The following is a 20,188-nucleotide window of genomic DNA, read 5'->3' on the forward strand; positions in this document are numbered from 1 at the left end:
ATGAGGGTGGAGGCAAAATATCCTCCCACCTGCCCCCATCTCTCTCAGCCTTTCCATAGGTAAAAATTTGGCTGAGGCCTAGATCTAGAGATAAGCCTCCTAAGGTCCTGGCAAATATAAGCAGCCACTTGCATGGAGGGAAAGAAATGAACAACATCACCTCAATAGAGTTTTAAATACAGGAATTCTGATCAATTCATGTTTTCTGTCCTTTTGACATAGGACTGAGCACACTAGCCTTGACTTTATTCAAGAAGGAATGAGACGCTACCACTTCCCTTTGCTTCTAATGCAAGGACAAACTGTGTGAATAAAAATGTGTACAGTATATAATTAGTGTAATGTATTTTAAAGGTTTTTAATTTCTGTGAACCGTCCAGAGTTTTGGCTATAGGGCGGTATAGAAATATAATAAATGAAATGAATAAAGCATGTATAATAAACCCCAACAATTATCAATGTGGATATCGCCTAACCATCTAGACACCACATGCTGAAATATGTCCAGCCACATGCATAGCTGGTACCTAAATATTTTATGCAGAGTATCTGTGATGTGTTTCTACTTCTGCTCAAAATATCAACAGCTTAATATTAAACTTCTCACTGGCCAAATGTGTTCACAGACTTTCTGTATCTAGTACCTACCTGAGAGCCATCTGTTGTAATGAACTTCCACTTGGGAGAGACATCATGAGGTCAGAGATTGTCTGTAGCAGTCGGTGGAAAGTGTGAGGTAAAGGATGAGCTGCTTCACCGGCAATTACTATATCTGACAACGGATGCTCACAGACTCTCGTATCTTTTTCCTGAAAATTCAAACAACATTTATTTATGTATTATTTAATGCATTTTAGCCGCCTTTCAAGTCTCCAATCTTCCCAAGACAACTTACAACGTAGGTCTTATCAAACCATAAATCAACTTTAAACAAGTGTAAGAATGAATCAATTAAAACAAGCAAAATGCAAAACTTAAATTGCTAACAAATATTTCACATATAATAAAAATCTTTCAGTTAAAAGCCAAAGAAAACAAGTAAGTTTTTAATATGCTCTTAAAAATACCAGACGGACACACACACACCGCCACACACACAAACTATGAACTTGGCCCTTCACAGGGAGAACGCAACCCTGTCTAACACAAGTTGAATATCTCTAGATCAGCAGGTTTCCTTGCCCACAATACTTCCTTCTTATTGGACCTTTTTAATAAGGGCACGCTCAATCTAGTTCTCTAACTAATACTGTCCCGACACAGGCCTCATACACCAGGCCTCCTCATACACAAACCCTTCTCAAGCCAAGCGCCACCACTTGAACAACCTGAGGGTAGGGTAAAACACAACCTTTCCCTCATATGAGAGGGTAAAGGCTAGAATCTGAAAAGGTTTTACTGTGTATGTAATAAGCTGAAGGTTTATATATAAGGTGTTTACGATAGAAACTGTAGAGCAGGTGATAAAGCCAAGCAGACACATGGTTTGAGGTAACAAAACAAAATAAAATGTTTATTTTTGGTTAACAAAAATAGTTACTTCAAATTCAAGTTAACCTGCTTAAACTACTAGTTTTAATTAAAACAGTAATCTTAAATCTCTTAAAATCTTATCTCCTTTCACTCCGCACACACCACTGACAATCCTAACTGACACTCCCCACTCCCAACCCACTAACCCCCACTCTAAACTCCCCCCATTTATACTCCTCCCCCCGCTTTCACAGCATCATCAGCCACACCCACTCAATCCAACATTCTGCACTCACTAGACATACAAAGCCAGACATACCCCATAACTGTGGGGTAATGCCACATATACATTTACTATTTGCATGCATACATTCAGGATCCTAAGTTCTACTACCTATAAAAAAAGTTTGGGATTATATTTGTAATACCTCAACATAATAAATTGTGGTAGGGTTAATTACATAACCCACAAATATTCAAACTTAATTCAAGATCACCAAAACCACCTTACTTACAAATGATGTACCCAGTCTGTTAAACAGAAAACTACTACAATTTTAGTATTATTTTTCCATTTGTCTTCACGGAGATACAAGCTGAAAATATCCCGCCTTAGCAGATGTTGTAAAGATTACTGAGATAATATTAGGAGATGGGAATGTTTAAGAAAAAGGTGATAAAAAATCCACAGTAAGAATCCAAGGACTAAGCCATTCTTAACAAAGACCTACAATGTTCTTGAAAAAGGCACTAGATATTGGAAAATTTAAGGTAGCCTGAATACAGCGATTTCTAGCAAGGCAAAGGAATTCCTGCAACTTTTATCATGATTTAAATATATCAGAATTCAAATCTTTCTAAATATGAAAAACAAACCCCATGTTTGTAACTACTTTAATCAATGTACGAATAATGCTAATTTAAGCTATTCCAAGATTAATACCAGTTTGTTCCTTTGATGTTTTTAAAAAAGTAATTGAAGTTACAGCATCCTGGGCGAAGCTAAGATGTGTACATGAATAATATGGCATGTGTTTTTAAATGCCTAGATATTTAGAAGTAATTCTGAATGGATTATAGCTATATATTTGGCTCCACAAAACACAAAATTATTAAAAACTTGCAAATGTTTCATCTTACTTGCTCGGTGTTTTCTTTGTTTGCTTTGTTCTCTTCATCCTCTTCTTCCTCCGGCTCTACTGGGGCGGGAGTGAGAGAAGCCACAAAATGCCAGAGAATATCATGAAGAGATGTCGTTTGGATGACATTACAGAGAAGCCAGTTGAAAGCCTAGAAATGAAAAGTTGAACAGTTTAAATATAGAGGAAAACTGAAGATACAACATTTCAGAAGACTTAATGGTGTATTCTGTAGGAAATACATGCCAATTGTGAAATTCATTATAGCAAGAGAACAAGTGCCCGGAATATTTGTAGGCTGCTATATTTAATAGACATTTGGGGTTAACTGGCTGAATTTGGAAATAATAAAAGCAAAATGTTAATTAATGGTGGTGATGACTAGCATGGAATTGGGCAGGCTGCCTAAGGTGGTGAAAGCAGGCACTGTCACGCGGTTTCCACTGGCTGTTAGTCAAGTTTAGAAAAAGTCATATGCAATTAAGGCAGAGGAGATAGAAAGAGATGGCATCTAGATATCCTAACCTAGCAGCTATTCCTATGCATCTTTGCTCACGGGTACATCCCATTGTGTTCTAGGTAAGTATGCATACACCTAGGTAAGTATTCATAGGATTGCAATCTAATGGAGTTACTCTTAAGAACGTAGCACGGAGTAGCAGAAATAATACAGGAAGCTGCTCATCCTGTATGGTTGTGCCACATAAGTGCAAACTAGATATGGACAGACAACACTTTAAAGATGGTCAGACCCCATGCATTAATGAGAGGTTATACTGTTCCCTAGTCCTATGACTAAATTAAACATATTGTATAGATTATAGCAATTGCACTATGCACAACTGAAATCTCTGTGTGGGCCACTTTTACACATCAAAAGGCTTTCACGGCTATATTTACTGTGTGCTTCTCTGCCTGCATGGTTTTCGCTCTCCCAGAAATACACATGAGTGAAGGTGTTCCAGATGCTGCACCAGTCTGAAATGTCTGCCACCAACTCCTCTGTGCACGTTTAAGCCCACCTAAATGGAGCTGGCCCCTCAAAGGGATTTGTGGCAGAAAGAGCCTGTATGTAAGCAAGGGCCCGAGGACTTCTGAATCCAGGGAAGAGGAGCAGTAACCATACAGGCATTATCCCATCCCCACTTCTACTCTGAATGGGCTTGAGTGGATCACAGATGGGGGAAAGAGCCACAAACAACAAACCTTTGGACTTCAGATGATGCAAAAAGAGAGAAGGGGCCTGCAATTTGCACATGAGCCCTATATTCTGCAGGCCTGGGGGTAGGAGATTAACGTGACCACATGCCTTTTTATGAGGACTGAATATATCAAATGTAAAAGGAGTTGCTTTACAGTGTCAGACAGTTGTGCTACCTAGCCCTGTACTGTCTTCTTCTGACCAGCAGCATTTTTTCAAGGCATTTCATATAAAGATGTGTGTAAGAGCTCCGACATACATACATACATATACATACACTAGAGAAGCCATCTTGAGGGGAATTAAGAACAGTGAAATGGCATGGGGTTATGTGCTTGTCTCTTTCCCCATTGCCTATTTATCTACTCAAATTGCCCCACCCCCACCTCCAATAGCTTTTCCCCTAATGGGGGTTCTAGTCAATCGCTTACTTTGCTCACATGCAACTGGAAACCCATGGAACAGGAAAGCTGCTCGGGTAGAGCAATACAGATCATTAAGCTCCTCTTTCTTTGCTCTAAATTTGCTTCTCATTTAAAAACATTGCCAGGGCTTACCATGATTGTGTGATGTGTAGTTAGAATCCCTGAGGCAGGGAACTTTTCCAGTCTTGCTGCTTGGGATCCATTTAACTGAAGATTCTAAAGATTAAGCCTGCAACCTTCTACATTCAAAGCATGTTCTTTGTCACTAAATTATGGATCCTCTCTATGTCCCTAATTAGTATAATTGTAAGTAACAATCTACTGTACCAGCACAGGGAAGTTAAGATAGATTGCTAGGATTACACCTATATATTCAGTTGCACAAATGTGACACATTATACAGAATATATGCAGCCAAGCTAGATAAAACGGTGGTTGCTGTCCTCTGTCTATTCACTGCTATTGCAGAGAAGGGGAAATAGGTCAGACACTGAAAGCAGACGTGGGGCCTGCAGGCGTTATGTGCTGCCTGTTGAGGATTGAGATGCATGCTTGTATTTGTATTGCAACTTCCCAGATGTCTCAGTTTCGGAAAATGAAGAGCAATATAGTTTGTGTGCTTAACCAGAAGTACTACTATAAGGAAAATAAATTGCTGGTGTGACACATATTAGGAAGATAATTAATGCACTAAATACCTCCATAGCAAATACCCGGCAAGCTGATTTTCTCAAAGCCTGTTTCATTGCTATTTCAAGTCCCTCCAAGTCATGATGTTGGATGACAAATGCCAGAACAGGCCACTGGAAATTTCTCTCTCCTTTGGAAAGAGAGCTGTGGGCGGAGATTAACCGAGAAAGTTCAGGAGATGGATGTCTCAGAAGAGAGGAACCCACTTCTATTTAAAAGCATAAAAATATATACATTAGATGGTTAAATTCTGTTGGTGCAGCTATGCAAATAAGAAGGTTAGTATATTAGTATTTAAAGTTTAAACTATACAAGTGATCTCTTCTAAAATCTCATACTACACATTACTTGATGGGGATAACGATCAGGCACCTCATTAAGCAAACAACTTGAATGTAGGGCTAATTCTAAAACATTTTGGTGGTTCATTTACAATTCTGGTCAACTGAAATCACACATTCACATGCTATTAGCATTAATGCATTTATAACATATTCCTAAATGTAGATTATGACCAGGATCCAAAGAACTGTGCAACTATTTCTGTGCACCAAGGGAACTCAAGCCACAGGTCAAATTGTTTATGAAAGACAGAAGGGAGCTTCAAACCAATTATTATTAATTATTCCCCTTATCAGATAGATAGACAGATAGATAGATAGATGCATGTGTGTGCGTGTGTGTGCGTGTATGTTTATGAGAGGACATGGGGAATATGTGCCTGGTGTTCAAAGCAAATAAAGTTTTAAGCTCTATCTAGTATGTATAAACCTTTGAGCTTATCTAAATGGCGCTTTGAAACCAGTCTTAATCTACAATCTCTGTGGCCTACTGATCATCAAGCAGTTCCCATCACTTCCTCCCTTTTTACTTGCCAATGGGTAGCGGGATGGTGGTGGCATATATTATTATTATTATTATTATTATTATTATTATTATTATTATTATTGCCTTTTTAAACCTTTGCTTTTCGTCCTGGCATGAACAGGAAGACAACAGCTTCTTTCTCCCCTGATCAGCTTCTTCTCGGCTTCCTCCTTCCTTGATCAGGTGATCTAGGAAAAAACTAGCCATGCTCTCCTTGATGATCGCCGATCCCTTCACAGAATTATGTTATATCCTGCCGTTTTCCTGCTTAAGGAACTCAAGGCAGTGACAACAATCCTCCTCCTCTCCATTTTATCCTCACAACAACAACCCTGTGAGGTAGGTTGGGCTGAGAGTCTGTGACTGGCCCAAAGTCAACCAATGAACTTCCATGGCTAAGTGGGGACAAGAACCTGGATCTCCCAACTCCCAGTCAAATCAAATCAAATTTTATTAAGGCAACCCAGCATGGGTTTTAGCCAGAACCCAACTCCCAGTCTAACACACTAGCCATGACACCACACAGATTCACCACACTGAACGGCATTCAGTGATCTCTCCTGTGCCTGCTCCTTAGCAGACTTTGAAGCGGCTTTGAAGAAATTTCTTTGTAAAGTAAATAAAAAAAGGCTTTTTAACATACACCTCTTTACTTCCTGACTGATAGTGACTGAAAGGGAAAGCTTGGGGGGAGGAACTCTCTTTCCCTGCATTTAGAAATGCCCCCAATTTTTCCTTTCCCTGCATTGTTCTGTGTTTGCTGTTGCTTACTTCGCTGAGGTACTTGTAAGTAGTGTGAGTGGGTGGGTGGGCTTGTACATGTGCTGAATTTTGCTTTCATCAGTAGGACTGTATTTTAGAACTAAGCATTGTTAACAACTTTTTGCCAGTAAGTAAATAAAGTCAGAGAGAAATCTCAGCCACCTTTCAGGAATGGAGTGTAATTGAGGGGGGTACATTTTCTGTGGAGCAGGTTACTGAGCTGCATCTACTGCCGCTAGGGAATGTCAAATCTAGGAAAGCAGGAGGTGGTGTCTGGTCTGAGAGTCCAACCTTGGCTGGAGCACTTCCAGGAACCATCACTAAAGAGGACCACTGCCATAATCAAGAGGGAACTGAGAGGGAAGGTGAGAGACACGTCTTTGGTGTGTAGACTGAAAGTTGAGCACAGCCTTTCTGCCAAAATTCTTTTGCTTGGCTCTGAAGGGAACTGCACTGGCTGCCTATTCGCTACCGGGCCAGGTTTAAGGTTCTTGTACTTGTGTACAAAGTCCTAAACAACTTGGGACCAGGATACCTGAGAGTGCGCCTTCTCCCCTACCAACCTGCCCGGTCACTGAAGTCATCCGAGGGCCTGCTCCTGGTGGTTCCACATAGACCCATCCTTTGATTGGAGTCCACCAGGGGAAGAGCCTTCAGCATGGTAGCTCCCCTCCTATGGAATTCCCTGCTTCTGGAGGTCAGGCAGGCACCAACTTTGTATTCCTTTCGGCGCCTCCTGAGAACGTCATTATTCCAGGAAGCCTTTCCTTAATGACAGTTCACTGCACATTTTGCTTCTTTTAAAATCTATTTTAAAGTGTTTTATTCTGTTTTTATTTTATTTTATCTTGTACACCACTCTGAAATTTTCAATGGGGAGCGGTATATAAATATTGTAAATAAATAAAATAAATAAAGAGTTCTGAATGCTGCTCTGTGCAGATGTAGAACTCATATGTGGGACTGCACAGAGAATATGAAGAAAAATGGCATATGCATCAACAAATACTTTTTTAAACAAAAAAAAGTTGAAGAAGTTTACATCCTTACCTGCATCTCCACTGTTAACTCTCCTTCTGGGAATGGCCTTGACCCGTGCAGGTAGAATGGAGTGTTGTTTGTCATATTCTGAGGCAACAACTGAATATGACCTTTGAAAAACTGTGCGCTTTGCAAGGTCCGTATCTGTGATGGGGCTAGTCTCTAAACTGGAAACAAGTCAGTGCGCTAATTAAAATCCTTATACGCATTTTAAAAACCCAGTGCAATGTATACATCCTGGAAGTGAATAGGGGGAAACCCATGAGTACAGTCAACCATGGTTTGCCCCAAGAGTTGTAAATGGTTTCCAAAATAGATTTCAAATCCTGCATTAGGAGTGAAACCTCATTAGTGTTAACCATGATTAACAATTGTGTAGATATTATAGTAACCCCCGATTAAGGTGTGGTAGGATTGTGCAATGAACAGGAAAGTGCAGGCAGTCGGAGAGAAGGAACACTAATTCATGGATGGGAGTTGTTACATCTGCATTGGTCTATGGAGTCCTTTAAATTATCTTACAAATTCAAAGATGTTTGGTATCAGGATTTCAATTTATCTAGAAAACAATCAACTTGTATATTTCAAATAAAATTACAGACCATGTGAACTTTTTTTTAGACTTGCTATGTCAAAAATTGCATTCTTACTTTTACTAAAATTGCATTGGATTGAAGTTAATATGAGCAAGAAATCAGAGGTTCTCCTTCAATCTCTCTATAAGGTGGTAAAGAGATTATTCTTCATACATGACTCTTCTTGGTATCAAGAAGTGCAGTAAGTTGATCTCAGGAAATTTTCAAAATGTTACCAGCTTATGAGAAGTCTCAAAAACTAATCACAAATCTGACTTAGAAACAACAACATAGTAGTTAACACATCAATACACATTAATATACACAATGGAGTACCTTGGTGGCATGGATTTCATGTTACTTTCTGGCTCCTCAAAGACATTAGGACTAGCATCAGGAGTAACAGATATATAAGGTGCAGGTACTGAAGTTGAGCGCAAATATCTCATCTCATCCTGAAAGAGATTGTCGTCTTGATAGCCAACAAAGTTTTCATGATGATGTCTGGGGGGGAAAATAGATGACAGTGATTACTGAAATCAACCGTTTTTCAAAAATTAACCAGGCATCCAAATGGATAAACCAGACAAAAATTAAGGCATACAAGTATTATTCGTGAAGATAACATGCCTAAACACACCTGGAAATTTAGCTTATCAAAACCATACCACTACTCATGCTATATCTCTGAACTTTTAAGTTCTGGACCATCTTGAATGTCCTCAAGATTTTAATTCTACATCCTCCTCTTTTCCCATGCTCTACAGTGCTGATAATATGTTGAGTAGGATGGCAGGCTGAGCAACAAGGATGGATACAAGAGAGCTTCGGCTATTGGGCGGTATAAAAATGTAATAAATAAATAAATAAATAAATAAATAAATAAATACAAGCCTTTGAAGTGGCATCTGAATATGCAACTTTTTCCTAGGCAGGTAATATAAGCAGCAAGGATCAAAACAAAAAAAGGTTTTTTTCTGGAAATCCAGAGATATCTCTGAAGAGAAGCCTGCTTCCACATAGAAATGTAGCACAGACAAAACCAGACTCCAGCCAGAATTAGCCCACTTCCAGGATTGACTGATTTCTTCTGAGTCTTTGCTTTCTGTAGCTTAAGAGGGTATTCACCTATCCTGTATTTGGAATGGTTAAACTGGTCTGGCTTCCATGTTATAGATACTAGTTTAAAGTTCAGAGACTGATTTAAAGTATTCCAAGCAAGCGATTTAAAGCACTAATATTTAAAGAAACATCAAGGACTTAGAAATGAGAACACTTTGGAAGAGCACAAATTAATGGGAAGGTAAAAACAACAACAGCTAACCATGTTCTTTTAAATACTTCTTTTAAAAATCACTTGCTTGGAAGAATTCTATCTTTTTAAGTAAATGACATTCAACAAATGCAGAAAGGAAAGTAATTATAATAATTAGCAATAACTGTAGTTAGTGTATTGTTTCACTCAACTAGGAATACTTCAGCAGATAGAAATAACGATTAACATCAATTCTCGTGAATTCTGGCTCTTAAAATAATTGTTATTTCAATACAAAATAAATGAATTTTAGATATATGTAATTATTATTTATATTAACAAACACTGGGGAGAAAAATATATGTGTTTTTTACCTTGCTAATGTCTGAAGATAGAGACAAGTCATTTTAACAGGGAAATCCTCTGAAATGCCTTCCTTGACAATAGGAAGCTGGGACTGGAATGGTTTGGAAGGGTGGTAGCACAAAATACTAGGCTCAGCGGCACTGCTCAAGGCCAGCAAAAACAGTGCATTTGCTTTGATTACTTGATGAGCTTCCATGGTGGGCAAGGCACGAGGTGTCTTAACTTGCATTGGCTTTCTCCTAGATTGTTTGACCTACAAGGAGACAAAATAATGCTACTTCACGACTGTAGTGGATCGTCAGGATCTAACAAGAGGTAAACACAATGTTCTCTTAGAGGAGAAAGGGTGCTGCAGTGGGCTTTGCACACTGCACTTGCTAGGTATTGCAGCTTTAGCACCTCACACTGGAGTTCCCCGTTTCTAGTTTATCCCCTCTTCAGAGCTCAACCAGCATGAGCATTTGAACATGAGAATGTAAAGAAGAATGAAAGGCTGTCTAAAAGCAAATCATCAAAATTGGGGCAGATAGTCCAAGCCTGTGACTTATGTCCCACTTTAAGCAATTACTCACTGTATCCCCCAGAGGCACTGCCAGAATAGTTAACAGAACCTGTAGCCCCTATTATAAATGCTTATTTTTCTCCCTTTCACAGTCACACATGGAAAACAGAAATGGGAGAATTCAGCACACTTAAATGTGACAGACACTGGTCTAAAGTTCAATTTCTTTTTCCATTTTTGACTGTTTTTAGAACATTATACAGCAGTATTTGCAACTAAGTTCATTAAAATAACTAGCCCACATTTTTTTGTTAGCTGCTTTTCTTACTGCCTGTCTGGCAGGCAATCTTTTCCACTCTTTTATGAAAGACAGCTTGAAAAGAACTTATAAAAAATTCTCTTTATAAGAACTTATAAAAAAATTCTCAAATCTAAGCCAGTACAAATAATCAGGGAGTCACTAATTACAATTCTTAAGTAAGGCACACCCAGAGAAATTTATTTACTGTCCATTAAATTATCCAATAACCAAAGCTCTTTGGTCTGTGTACAATACATTAAAAACCCACAGTGCTAATAAACAAACAAAACCAGTGCAGAATAAAACCAAGATAAAACCAGCAGCAAAGAGTAAAACCATTACAACATCGTAAAACCAAATTAAAACACGCAGCAGTATAAAGTACTAAAAGCAGTTCTTAAAAGGCTTGGGAGAATAACAAAGTCTTCACCTGTCACCAGAAAGACCATAATGTAGGCACTACGTGAACATCCGAGGAAAGTATTCCACAAACAGGGTGCCAGTACTGAAAGCAGTGTTAGCGCGAGCTTTGGCTATTGGGCAATACAGAAATGTAATAAGTAAATAAATAAATAAATAAATAATATTTTCTGCTGCCCAAAGCCCAACATGGAATCATGCAGTCAGATCACATTTCATCCTGATTATTACTGGCTTGATGTAAGAACAGCAAAGGCCCACTATTCTTAGATAGCTTCACTGCAACATGTAGCTGAGAAAAGCTACATGTCCCTGCCAGAGATTGTAAAAAACAGATTTTTTTTAAAAAAAATACCTTTTCTCTTGCTGCTGCCTGCTTTTCGCGGAGATATTTTTCTCTGCACCGATCACAGACGAGGTACCATGTGCTTCCTCCTATGCCACCATCACCACAATTACCAGCCCATCCACCACAAAAGTGTCCAATGCTGTTATAGCCTTGCCCACCTGCATAGCGGCCACAACCTTAAAATGATGAGAAGTCATGTTTAACAGTAAGGTCAGCTAAAGCCATTATGTATTTGCCAGGCCAGGTAATCACAGAGAGTCATGCTTTTAAGAGCCTGCCAGAAAACCCGTCACAGATTTAAGGGTTCTCTTTTACTACTGTTATATTAACCAATGCATGGATTGCATATGAGAATACATCCTCTTGAGCTCAGACCATTTAAGCCATGAGAAAGTTGGGCTCAGGTGTTTATCTAGTATATTCACCCTGGGCAGATACACCTTACTCAAGACAACACCATTCCTGGGTATTATTATGAACCACAACAATTCATATTACTAGCCTTCATTCTGAGGGGACCATTATAATCCTGTGAGTTCTCCTCCAGCCTGGACTGTAATTTGAGCAAGAGAAAAATTCTCCCCTCTCTGTCCCCCCCACTAATCTGTCTCTGTCGTGGTGGGGTGGCAAGGAGGCCTTCTTTTTGACACTGGCTATAATGCTGCTATGTTCAAGATGCCAGGGAGCATGGGAAATTAGTCATCAAACACCCTTGTACAGTGATCATTCAAAGGATTCAGGTGTCCTTGGGAAACTACATTTCCCAGGATTCCTGGCATCTGGGATGCTGCCATAGCAGTACTCCAGGAAGTGATAAGGAGACAGGCAGGTGTCCCTCCCTGCTGCTGTCTTCAGGCCAGATAAATGGCTGGCAGAAGGCTAACAGATGGAGGAGGGGAAGAGAAGAAGATATTTCAATTCTGTCACATACCTAATAATGTCACTGGGGTGCAACCTGGGCTCACAATCAACCAATATTGTTAATCAACTGTTATATTGTCAGGAGGGGAAATGTGGTAATTCAGATTCTGATCCAAGATGGAGATTATCACCTTGAACAAACTGTTTCTCTCTTATCAACAGTATACCACTAAGGATTCAGTGAATGCTCTTACTGAAGATAAGCTGGTTTAAACATGGATGGGAGACCACTGGGAGCTCTATAAAACACCACGAGAGAGAGAGAGAGAGAGAGAGAGAGAGAGAGATGCGACACTACCAAAGCACACTAAGCAAGGCTGCAATCTAAAAGCCAAACAGCAGAAAACATTGAATTCATACTGTCTGCCCAGTTTAGCTGTAAAGCAGGGATCTGATGTTTACATCAGAAGAGACACAGTGATGAGGGGAGCCTAACTTCTTTGTGTTGAGATGCCTAAACTGCCACCTCCCCAGCTTGGCTCCAATTCCAGAAGAGAGCTGGGTCAAGAAAAATGAACCTGGGCAATGGAAAACAGGAGGTCCAGGCCAGGAAGGATTCAGCTACTCATACTCATAAAACTCTCCCCCACCCCATTCCCCAACATATACATAGACAGACCAGACAAAATGTGACTGTTGCCACCATGTTTAGTTTATCCCTTAAGCAGATACTTTTGGGTCAGCGTCCATTTTCTTTGTCAGGTGCAGGGACAGTCAGTCCTTTGCATAATGCAAAAAATAGATTCCATGCAGAGGCCATCTTACCTGGATGAGCTTGTCTCATGTGATAGGTCACTGGATATGGGTGAGATTCCCCACACAGTTCACAGATGGTATCTTTCTCTGGACCCCCCACAGCAAGCTGAGCCATTTCACCAAAGAGATTCCCCCTCGGTCTGGCCTCAGCCTTTTCTTTCTTCTTCTTTTCTTTTTTGGATTTCTTGTTATCTTTCTCACTTTCTTTCTTCTTCAATACTGCACAGGACCCAGGGCTTGGAAATATCATGTTCTGAGAAGCTGCCTTGATTGTGGCCAGAGAGATGTCTTCCCAAAAGGCTACTAGGTGCTGCAGTGTTAAGGGAAGAGGAGACTTGGACTTCATAGTATGGTGACTGGATGTTTCAAAAGAGGTAGTTTCATTTTTCCCATCCTCACATCGTTCATGAAGAGGAGGCTCTTTAAGCATAGACAGGACTTTATTTTTATTTATGCTCCCCATTTTTGATATGTCGGGCCCATGAGGGGCTATGTTAAACATATTCAGAGCAGAAGATATTTCCAGGGAATGTCTGTTTTTCAACTTGGTTTCTTTTTCTTCTACAGGCTGTTGGCCAAGGTTGCTCCTAATAGGCGCGTGCTCTTTAGAAAGTTCAGGATTAAATTTTAAAAAGGAAGAGCAGGCCATGGCATCATGGACTATCCCTTCATGCCACAGGAAAGAAGCAAAGACAGCCCTGGCACATTCGGCCACAGAGGGAGACATCGCTTGTTTGGCAGGCTCTACAGGCCTGGCTCCATCCCCTTTGAAAAGACAGACAGACTTTTCCTTTTTGGGTCTTGTGTGCCTGTTTGCACATTTGCGGCTCACTTTTGGAGAGGCTCTCAGATCTTGCTCATCTTTCAGTGGGGCTTTTCCTATGCTGAAGTGAACTTTATTAGCGCCATCATCCACACTTTTGAATTCAGAATTATCTTCACATGTACTATCTGTGATGCTGTTTGTCTTTAAAGTACTTGAAGTGCAGACTTCAACAACTTCACTGTGAAGGTTTTCTTGTACAACATGAGGCGAAGGGGCTCTGTTTTCCGTTTCATTTGCCGGTTTCCCATCTTTTGACACAATCTTTGGCTTGGGCGAAGTGGACCTTCCCCTTAGTGGTTCTGTTAGGGGTACTTTCTTTTTGCGAAGAGTATCTGGGTCCAATGTATACGAATCAGATTTGGAGCGCTCTCGAGGAGGATCAAGCTTTGTTTTCACAGGGGCTGCAGGTTTCTGAGAAAGAGGCTTTTCATGAGGAGATGATGATCGTCGAGAACCGACACCAGATGTACAGGATTTACCTGCTGACAGAGCCTTTGGAGAAGATGACCTGGTTCCTGGCCCAGGAGATTCTGCCCTCAGACCAGACGTTGTCCTCCCATCAGATTTTAAGGTTTGCAGTGTGTTATGGTTTGGAGACAGTGATCTACTGTGGGAATCTGACCTAAGCTTTCCAGTATCAGATCTCAGCATTAGAGATTCACTAGCAGATAAGGTCTCTGCATTCCTGGGTTTCTTCTGGTCAGTGTGATTCATACGCCCATCAGATTTAGATGATCTGCTATCCACTCTGTATTTTGATGCCATGTCAGATTTCCCTGCTGGAGAAACTGGTCTAGCAGCTGCAGTAAAATTCACTCTGTCACCTGTATGATATATTTTATAATAAGATTAAAAGGAAAGTGTGTATTTATAACACAAAGAATCACAATTCATTCAGGCTTCTCAGTATCAGAACACCAGTAACAGCTAGAGGAAAGAGTAGGATATTATATAAGATAGACAGGAGAGAAAATTATGAGTTCAATACATTATGGGTTGGATCCAGAGTAGTGCAAACAGAACTCAGCTTGCCCCCCTTGATGGGCTTTAGGAAGCAGGCTAAAACTTTTTTGTTCCAGCAGGCCTTTGGAGATGGTCCTCAATCTATGTTAATGTCTTATAATTTTATTGTGTATTTTAAACTATGTTTCCACCCCCACCCCACCCCGCCCAATGTATGTTTTAAACTTTGTAAGGCCGCCTTGAGGCCCAGCATTGGGCAAAAAGCAGGATACAAATAAATATAATAATAATAATAATAATAATAATAATAATGATGATGATGATGATGTTACCTCCCCTCCATTGTAGCCCCCCGTGCCCTCTCCCCAAAAGCCACTTCTGGGAATCAGTACACCATCTAGAATGGCGTAGGCACAGGGGGGGTGCAACGGAACTGGGGAATCAGCAGAATTGGGGGGGCACACAGGTAGAAGGGTGTGTATGGCGCCTTTGGATCCAAGCATACGTGAGGATCCACCTGCTGAAGTTATCAGCACTCTAAAGTGCTGACAGCACTAATTGCCCGTTACAGGGTGTCAAGGAGAACTGGAATAAGTCCCCCTCTCTCATCACACACACAGGATCACCACTACCTCATCAAGTACTTGAACGATCCTATTCAAACAAAGTGTACTAAAACTACAGCTGAGATGTGGGGGCTCTCCCCCATGCAGACCATTTTGCATGCATGCACAGAGCCCAGTACAAAAGAGATATGTGTATGGAAGCAGGCTTCCACACACATGATTTTACCTACAGTTCAATGATTAAGGGTTCCATTCACAGAATGGGATGCTCTTAGCTATCCCTTCCTCATATAACCAGAAAGTTGGGGTATCATCCCCAAAAGCATGGAAGGTGGTACTGGAAGCTGCATGAGAAAGAGGGAATCTGCAAATGGAAGGGGCCCTTCTGTTCATGTAAAAGTAACTTTGGATCCAACCCATAGATTATCCTTTCAGGATTGAGATGAGTGATTTAACAGTGCTCAACACGTAGGTAAAATTTATATTTGTGCATACATACACAAAGGAAACATTCACATGCACCCTAAATGCTAACAATAATCTGAAGAAGATACAAGAAAAGGGTTTATTTCAAGACCTTAAAAATTCAAATGCTAATATACTACACACACTGTATTAAAGCAAATTTTGTTGACTAGATTTACCAGAATTATACTATCTAGTACCAGTAATATTAAGCCTTGCTTATCTGACAACCTAAAACTTGTTACAAGATGATATAGTTACCAAGAAACTTTTGTTCTTCCATGCTAAAGAATATAGAAATTATCAAGTTCAATTCAAAATTAAAACTAAAGGAAACATTTATAAGCATGTTGGGTGGGAGTGTCACGTTCACTCAAGGTGACATTATATACATGCCCGTGCAATGCTCAATAACTGTATTTTCTCCTAAAACAATAAAAGCACACAGTTGTTCAAAGTAAAAAATAAAATGCTGCTCCACTTTTATTTGGATTTAAAATCAGACCCTAAAATCATGGTGTTTATTGTAAAAACCAACAACACACAGATACCAAAAATAAACAGAATCTCACACTGCTTCCCTTCAACAAAGTGGAGAATAAAACCTATATAGAAAGTTTGCCCATGTACTTCCAAATGTCACTGATGGGCTATCTAAACCATTTTTAAGCATAAGACACTGAGCTTAGGTATATGCTAGTCATTGGCATTCATAAAGAACTCACACATTTACAGCAAGTCATTAAATCACTACAATTAAATACAACAGCAAATAGAACACCAAGCACAAACTTTTTCTTCAAGTGAGTGGGATGAGATGGACTGAGCAGGAAAACATCTTTTATTTATCAATTTCCAACAACTTTTGAATAACCTGTCTACAATCGCATGCGTACCCACCCTTTAGTTTGTGTGTGAGAGATGAAATAGCAGAGGCAGGCACAGCTACATCATTACTTTTGTAAATGCGCTCACGAGAAGCAAGGCTGCGGGATGGAGTTTCTATAGTGGAAAAGTGGCACAGAAGCAGCATAGATTGAATGGAAAAATAGCAAAGGTAAAAAAAGCAAGCAAAGCAAGCAGTTCAAAGGAGACACATCTATTTTGTGACAGTCTAATGTGTTTTAGTTCACTGTTACAGAAATAATAATAATAATAATAATAATAATAATAATAATAGCAGCTCTAGATGTTACTTGCCTCCAAAATAATAAATCAATATTATTTTTCAAGACAGCATTAACGAAAACCGAATGGTGAATTCTTACGGAAGCAGCAAATGGTTGATTGAAAAATAATAATGAAATAGCAGCTAATGAATAGTTTTGCTTTGTTCTGTTCATTTATTGTTTTGCTTTTACCTCTAATAGCCTATGCCCTGATAAACTAAGCCTGAAATGCTACAGATGTGATTACTATTCTGTAAACTCAGGTGCACACATAATTTCATCGTCTGGCTTGACTTTTGCATAGGGAAAAATAAGAGAAATTACCAATTGGAGATCATTAATTATACAATCATTTTGCTGCTTTTGAAGTGGGGATAACTGCTTTTGTAAGTTCTCCTTCCTAAATCCTTTTAATAATTCAATCATTTAGCAAAACAAAAACAAAAACAAACACATCAAGAAACTATTTGATGACAATAGCATATGCAACAGGTGAGCTCACCCCAATATGCAGCTTGCAGGTTAACCAAAGCCTGGCTAGTGCAAGCTAAACACTTTTAGCTCTGCCTTATTAAATCATCATCATTATCATCATCATCAAATTTCAACACTCATAAAAAGGAAGACCTTTAAATATTATATTATTTTTCAATTACACATCTCTCAGTAATGTTCCTGGTGATGAGGGTGTTACAGAACACTGAAACGGGATTAATTCTTAAAGTAAGAATTGAACATCATCAGACGGGGAGAAATTGTGTTTCCTTACTGTCAACTCCCCCCCCACACACACACACACTTCTGACCCATGATAACGTAAGAACATAAGAAGGACATGGTGCAACAGCACTCTCCTTCTCATGTTCCCCAGCAACAGGTGCACGCAGGCTTACTGCCCCGGCTACTGAAGGGGAAGAAATAGGAAGTAAACAATTACCACGTGGCCCATTCAGTGGCTGTTTTTATCTCTCCACTTTTCCTGTACACAGCAGGAAATGGTTGGATATTTTGTTTAAAAAAATCGGATTTAAAAAGGTCTATTTTGTGACGGTAAGAAGGCAAGGAGCGGGAGATGCATGGGAGACGGACGTCGTCATCAAAAGGACCCACAAACATCTGTAAGTGGGGAGTAACAAGTGTGTGATAAAACGCTCATCTGATGCACACCAATGAAAGACAATCCCCAAAATTCATGTTGAATCAGAGTAGTAATATCATACCTATTTGGATTAACTTCTCTTATTTTGGGAGCATGAGTTTCACTTCTCCAATGGTGCTGTACAGTGATTTTGGTCTATAACTACCATCAGTCCCAGTCAGAATGGTCAATGGTCAGGAATGATGGGAGTTGTAGTCCAAAATGTCTGCAGGACATCACATGGGGAATAAGGACCCTCCCACCTCAATTTTGCTATTAACCAGATCAAGGAAAAAGGTTGCTTCCAGGGGGAGGAAGCTTTTTCTAAGCTCCACTTAGGGAGAGAGGGAACAAGACAAACACCTGAGGCTTAAGCAGAGGACGAAGATCATTCTAGTCCCCACAAATTGGGCTTGATCTAGAGATGCACCTGGCACCTTAAGATCTGCAAGCATAGAGCTGCATCTTTCTAATTCTGCCTAAACCCCAATGGTATTGCAAGAAGTGTTTTAAATTATCCTTGCTTGTGATCTGAAAAGCCTGCTATATGCACACAAGCCTATAAGTGGAACCAAAGAGCTATTGCTGGCTTATAATACGCTGTGGAATTTTCTTTCGGCAGCTGACCCCAAGACTATATCACAATTGCTTTTGTAGTTCCGCTAAGATTCAAGGCTAGTTTTCCATACTGCATAGGGGTTTGGTAGCAACAAGTTTAAAGCCACCCTGGAGTCACAGAATAAGGTAGGGGTTTTTTAGATCCTGGCCCAAATGCGCATATAATAATGATTTCTATACATTTTACAGAATTCTAAAATCTATATGGTTCCCCATACAGAACAAGACACATTTGAAGGGGTAGCAAAAGGCATGGTGTTAGGAAAGAATTTGGCCTAAAACAAGAGCAGAGAGTAAGACTGTAACCCTATGCACACTTTCCTCAGAGTAAACTGAAATCAACACAATGGGTTTTACTTCCCATATAGTCAACAGGCTTACTGCCACAAAATGCAAAATGTTACGGTGCTTTTTCATTATCACCTAAGCACATTGTCATATACAATAATTTACGCACATCAACTCAAGAGGCAAGTACCAGTGATGTTAAAGATGTATTTAGTGACAATAGGGGACTTTCTCCTAATGCAAATACTTGTTTCAGAAGAGGCATTTTCCGCAGGAGAGGAAAGGGTTAAATCCTTTCTCCATGCCTTCTCTGATCCCTTTAATTAGCAGCCCCGGCCCACCCACCTCCTGCAATTGAACCCATTTGCATTTAACATCACTAGTAGTTTTGCCCTCAGAGACTCAAGAATATGAAGAACAAAACTGTGAGCAAGCATAGAGGTTTTACTACAAGTGTGTAACAAATCCCCCCTTCTCAGTCAGGCCTTGTTCTTTATGTAACAGGTTAGAGATCTTTTTGCATGATTCTCATCAGAGGCCATGTATATTATTGAGTATATGAAGAGTTTTGAGTTCATATTAAAAACAAGCTGTCCGATTTGCTTCCATTGAACATCTAAATAGCCAGCTAGTCCCTGACTGCTAATTGCAATCTGACTAACAATTTGGGTTTCTTCTGGAGTCATCACTTACTCGAACTTGGACGCACGGACACTTAGGATCTCACAAACATCCATGTGGAAAGGGGACATGTGAATCAGACCTCATTGGTAATTACTATAAAAAGCCTACCTTTTTATTCTGGCTGTATATACAAGAGTTACATATAGTAAAGAGTAAATAAATATGGTTTTCATGAAAAATTAGTTATTTACACTCTGCATTTTCTTGAGCAGTGAGACGGGAGCACTACAGTGGCTGTTTCATTGCTGTAACAATGTAGATACTTAGGCTGTCTTTACAATATCTACTGACAAATCTAAAAGCAGAGTATGGTCGAAGTGGAGAAGGCAGTACAACCACTAATCCTACTTTAGATTCACAAAGAGAAACTTTGTGAATCTAACTTCCGAGGGTGCTTTTGTTTTACCCAAGTCTAGCTAAAAACTCCC

At 39.8% G+C, this 20,188-nt stretch overlaps 1 protein-coding gene across 1 annotated transcript in view; it reads right to left on the bottom strand.

Annotated features, from left to right (window-relative positions):
* MYCBP2 (MYC binding protein 2) overlaps positions 1–20,188 on the bottom strand; it is a 165,405-nt gene that overhangs the window by 22,327 nt on the left and 122,890 nt on the right. The window contains exons 56-63 of the mRNA XM_063126029.1: positions 13,053–14,693; positions 11,373–11,542; positions 9,803–10,047; positions 8,510–8,677; positions 7,608–7,765; positions 4,937–5,136; positions 2,614–2,763; positions 649–809 (exon numbers count right to left, since the gene is read on the bottom strand). Coding sequence (XP_062982099.1) covers positions 649–809; positions 2,614–2,763; positions 4,937–5,136; positions 7,608–7,765; positions 8,510–8,677; positions 9,803–10,047; positions 11,373–11,542; positions 13,053–14,693 — 2,893 coding nt within the window. The remainder of the gene's footprint in view (positions 1–648; positions 810–2,613; positions 2,764–4,936; positions 5,137–7,607; positions 7,766–8,509; positions 8,678–9,802; positions 10,048–11,372; positions 11,543–13,052; positions 14,694–20,188) is intronic.

Source organism: Elgaria multicarinata, chromosome 5 (assembly GCF_023053635.1).
Source record: "Elgaria multicarinata webbii isolate HBS135686 ecotype San Diego chromosome 5, rElgMul1.1.pri, whole genome shotgun sequence".
Taxonomy (NCBI): domain Eukaryota; kingdom Metazoa; phylum Chordata; class Lepidosauria; order Squamata; family Anguidae; genus Elgaria; species Elgaria multicarinata.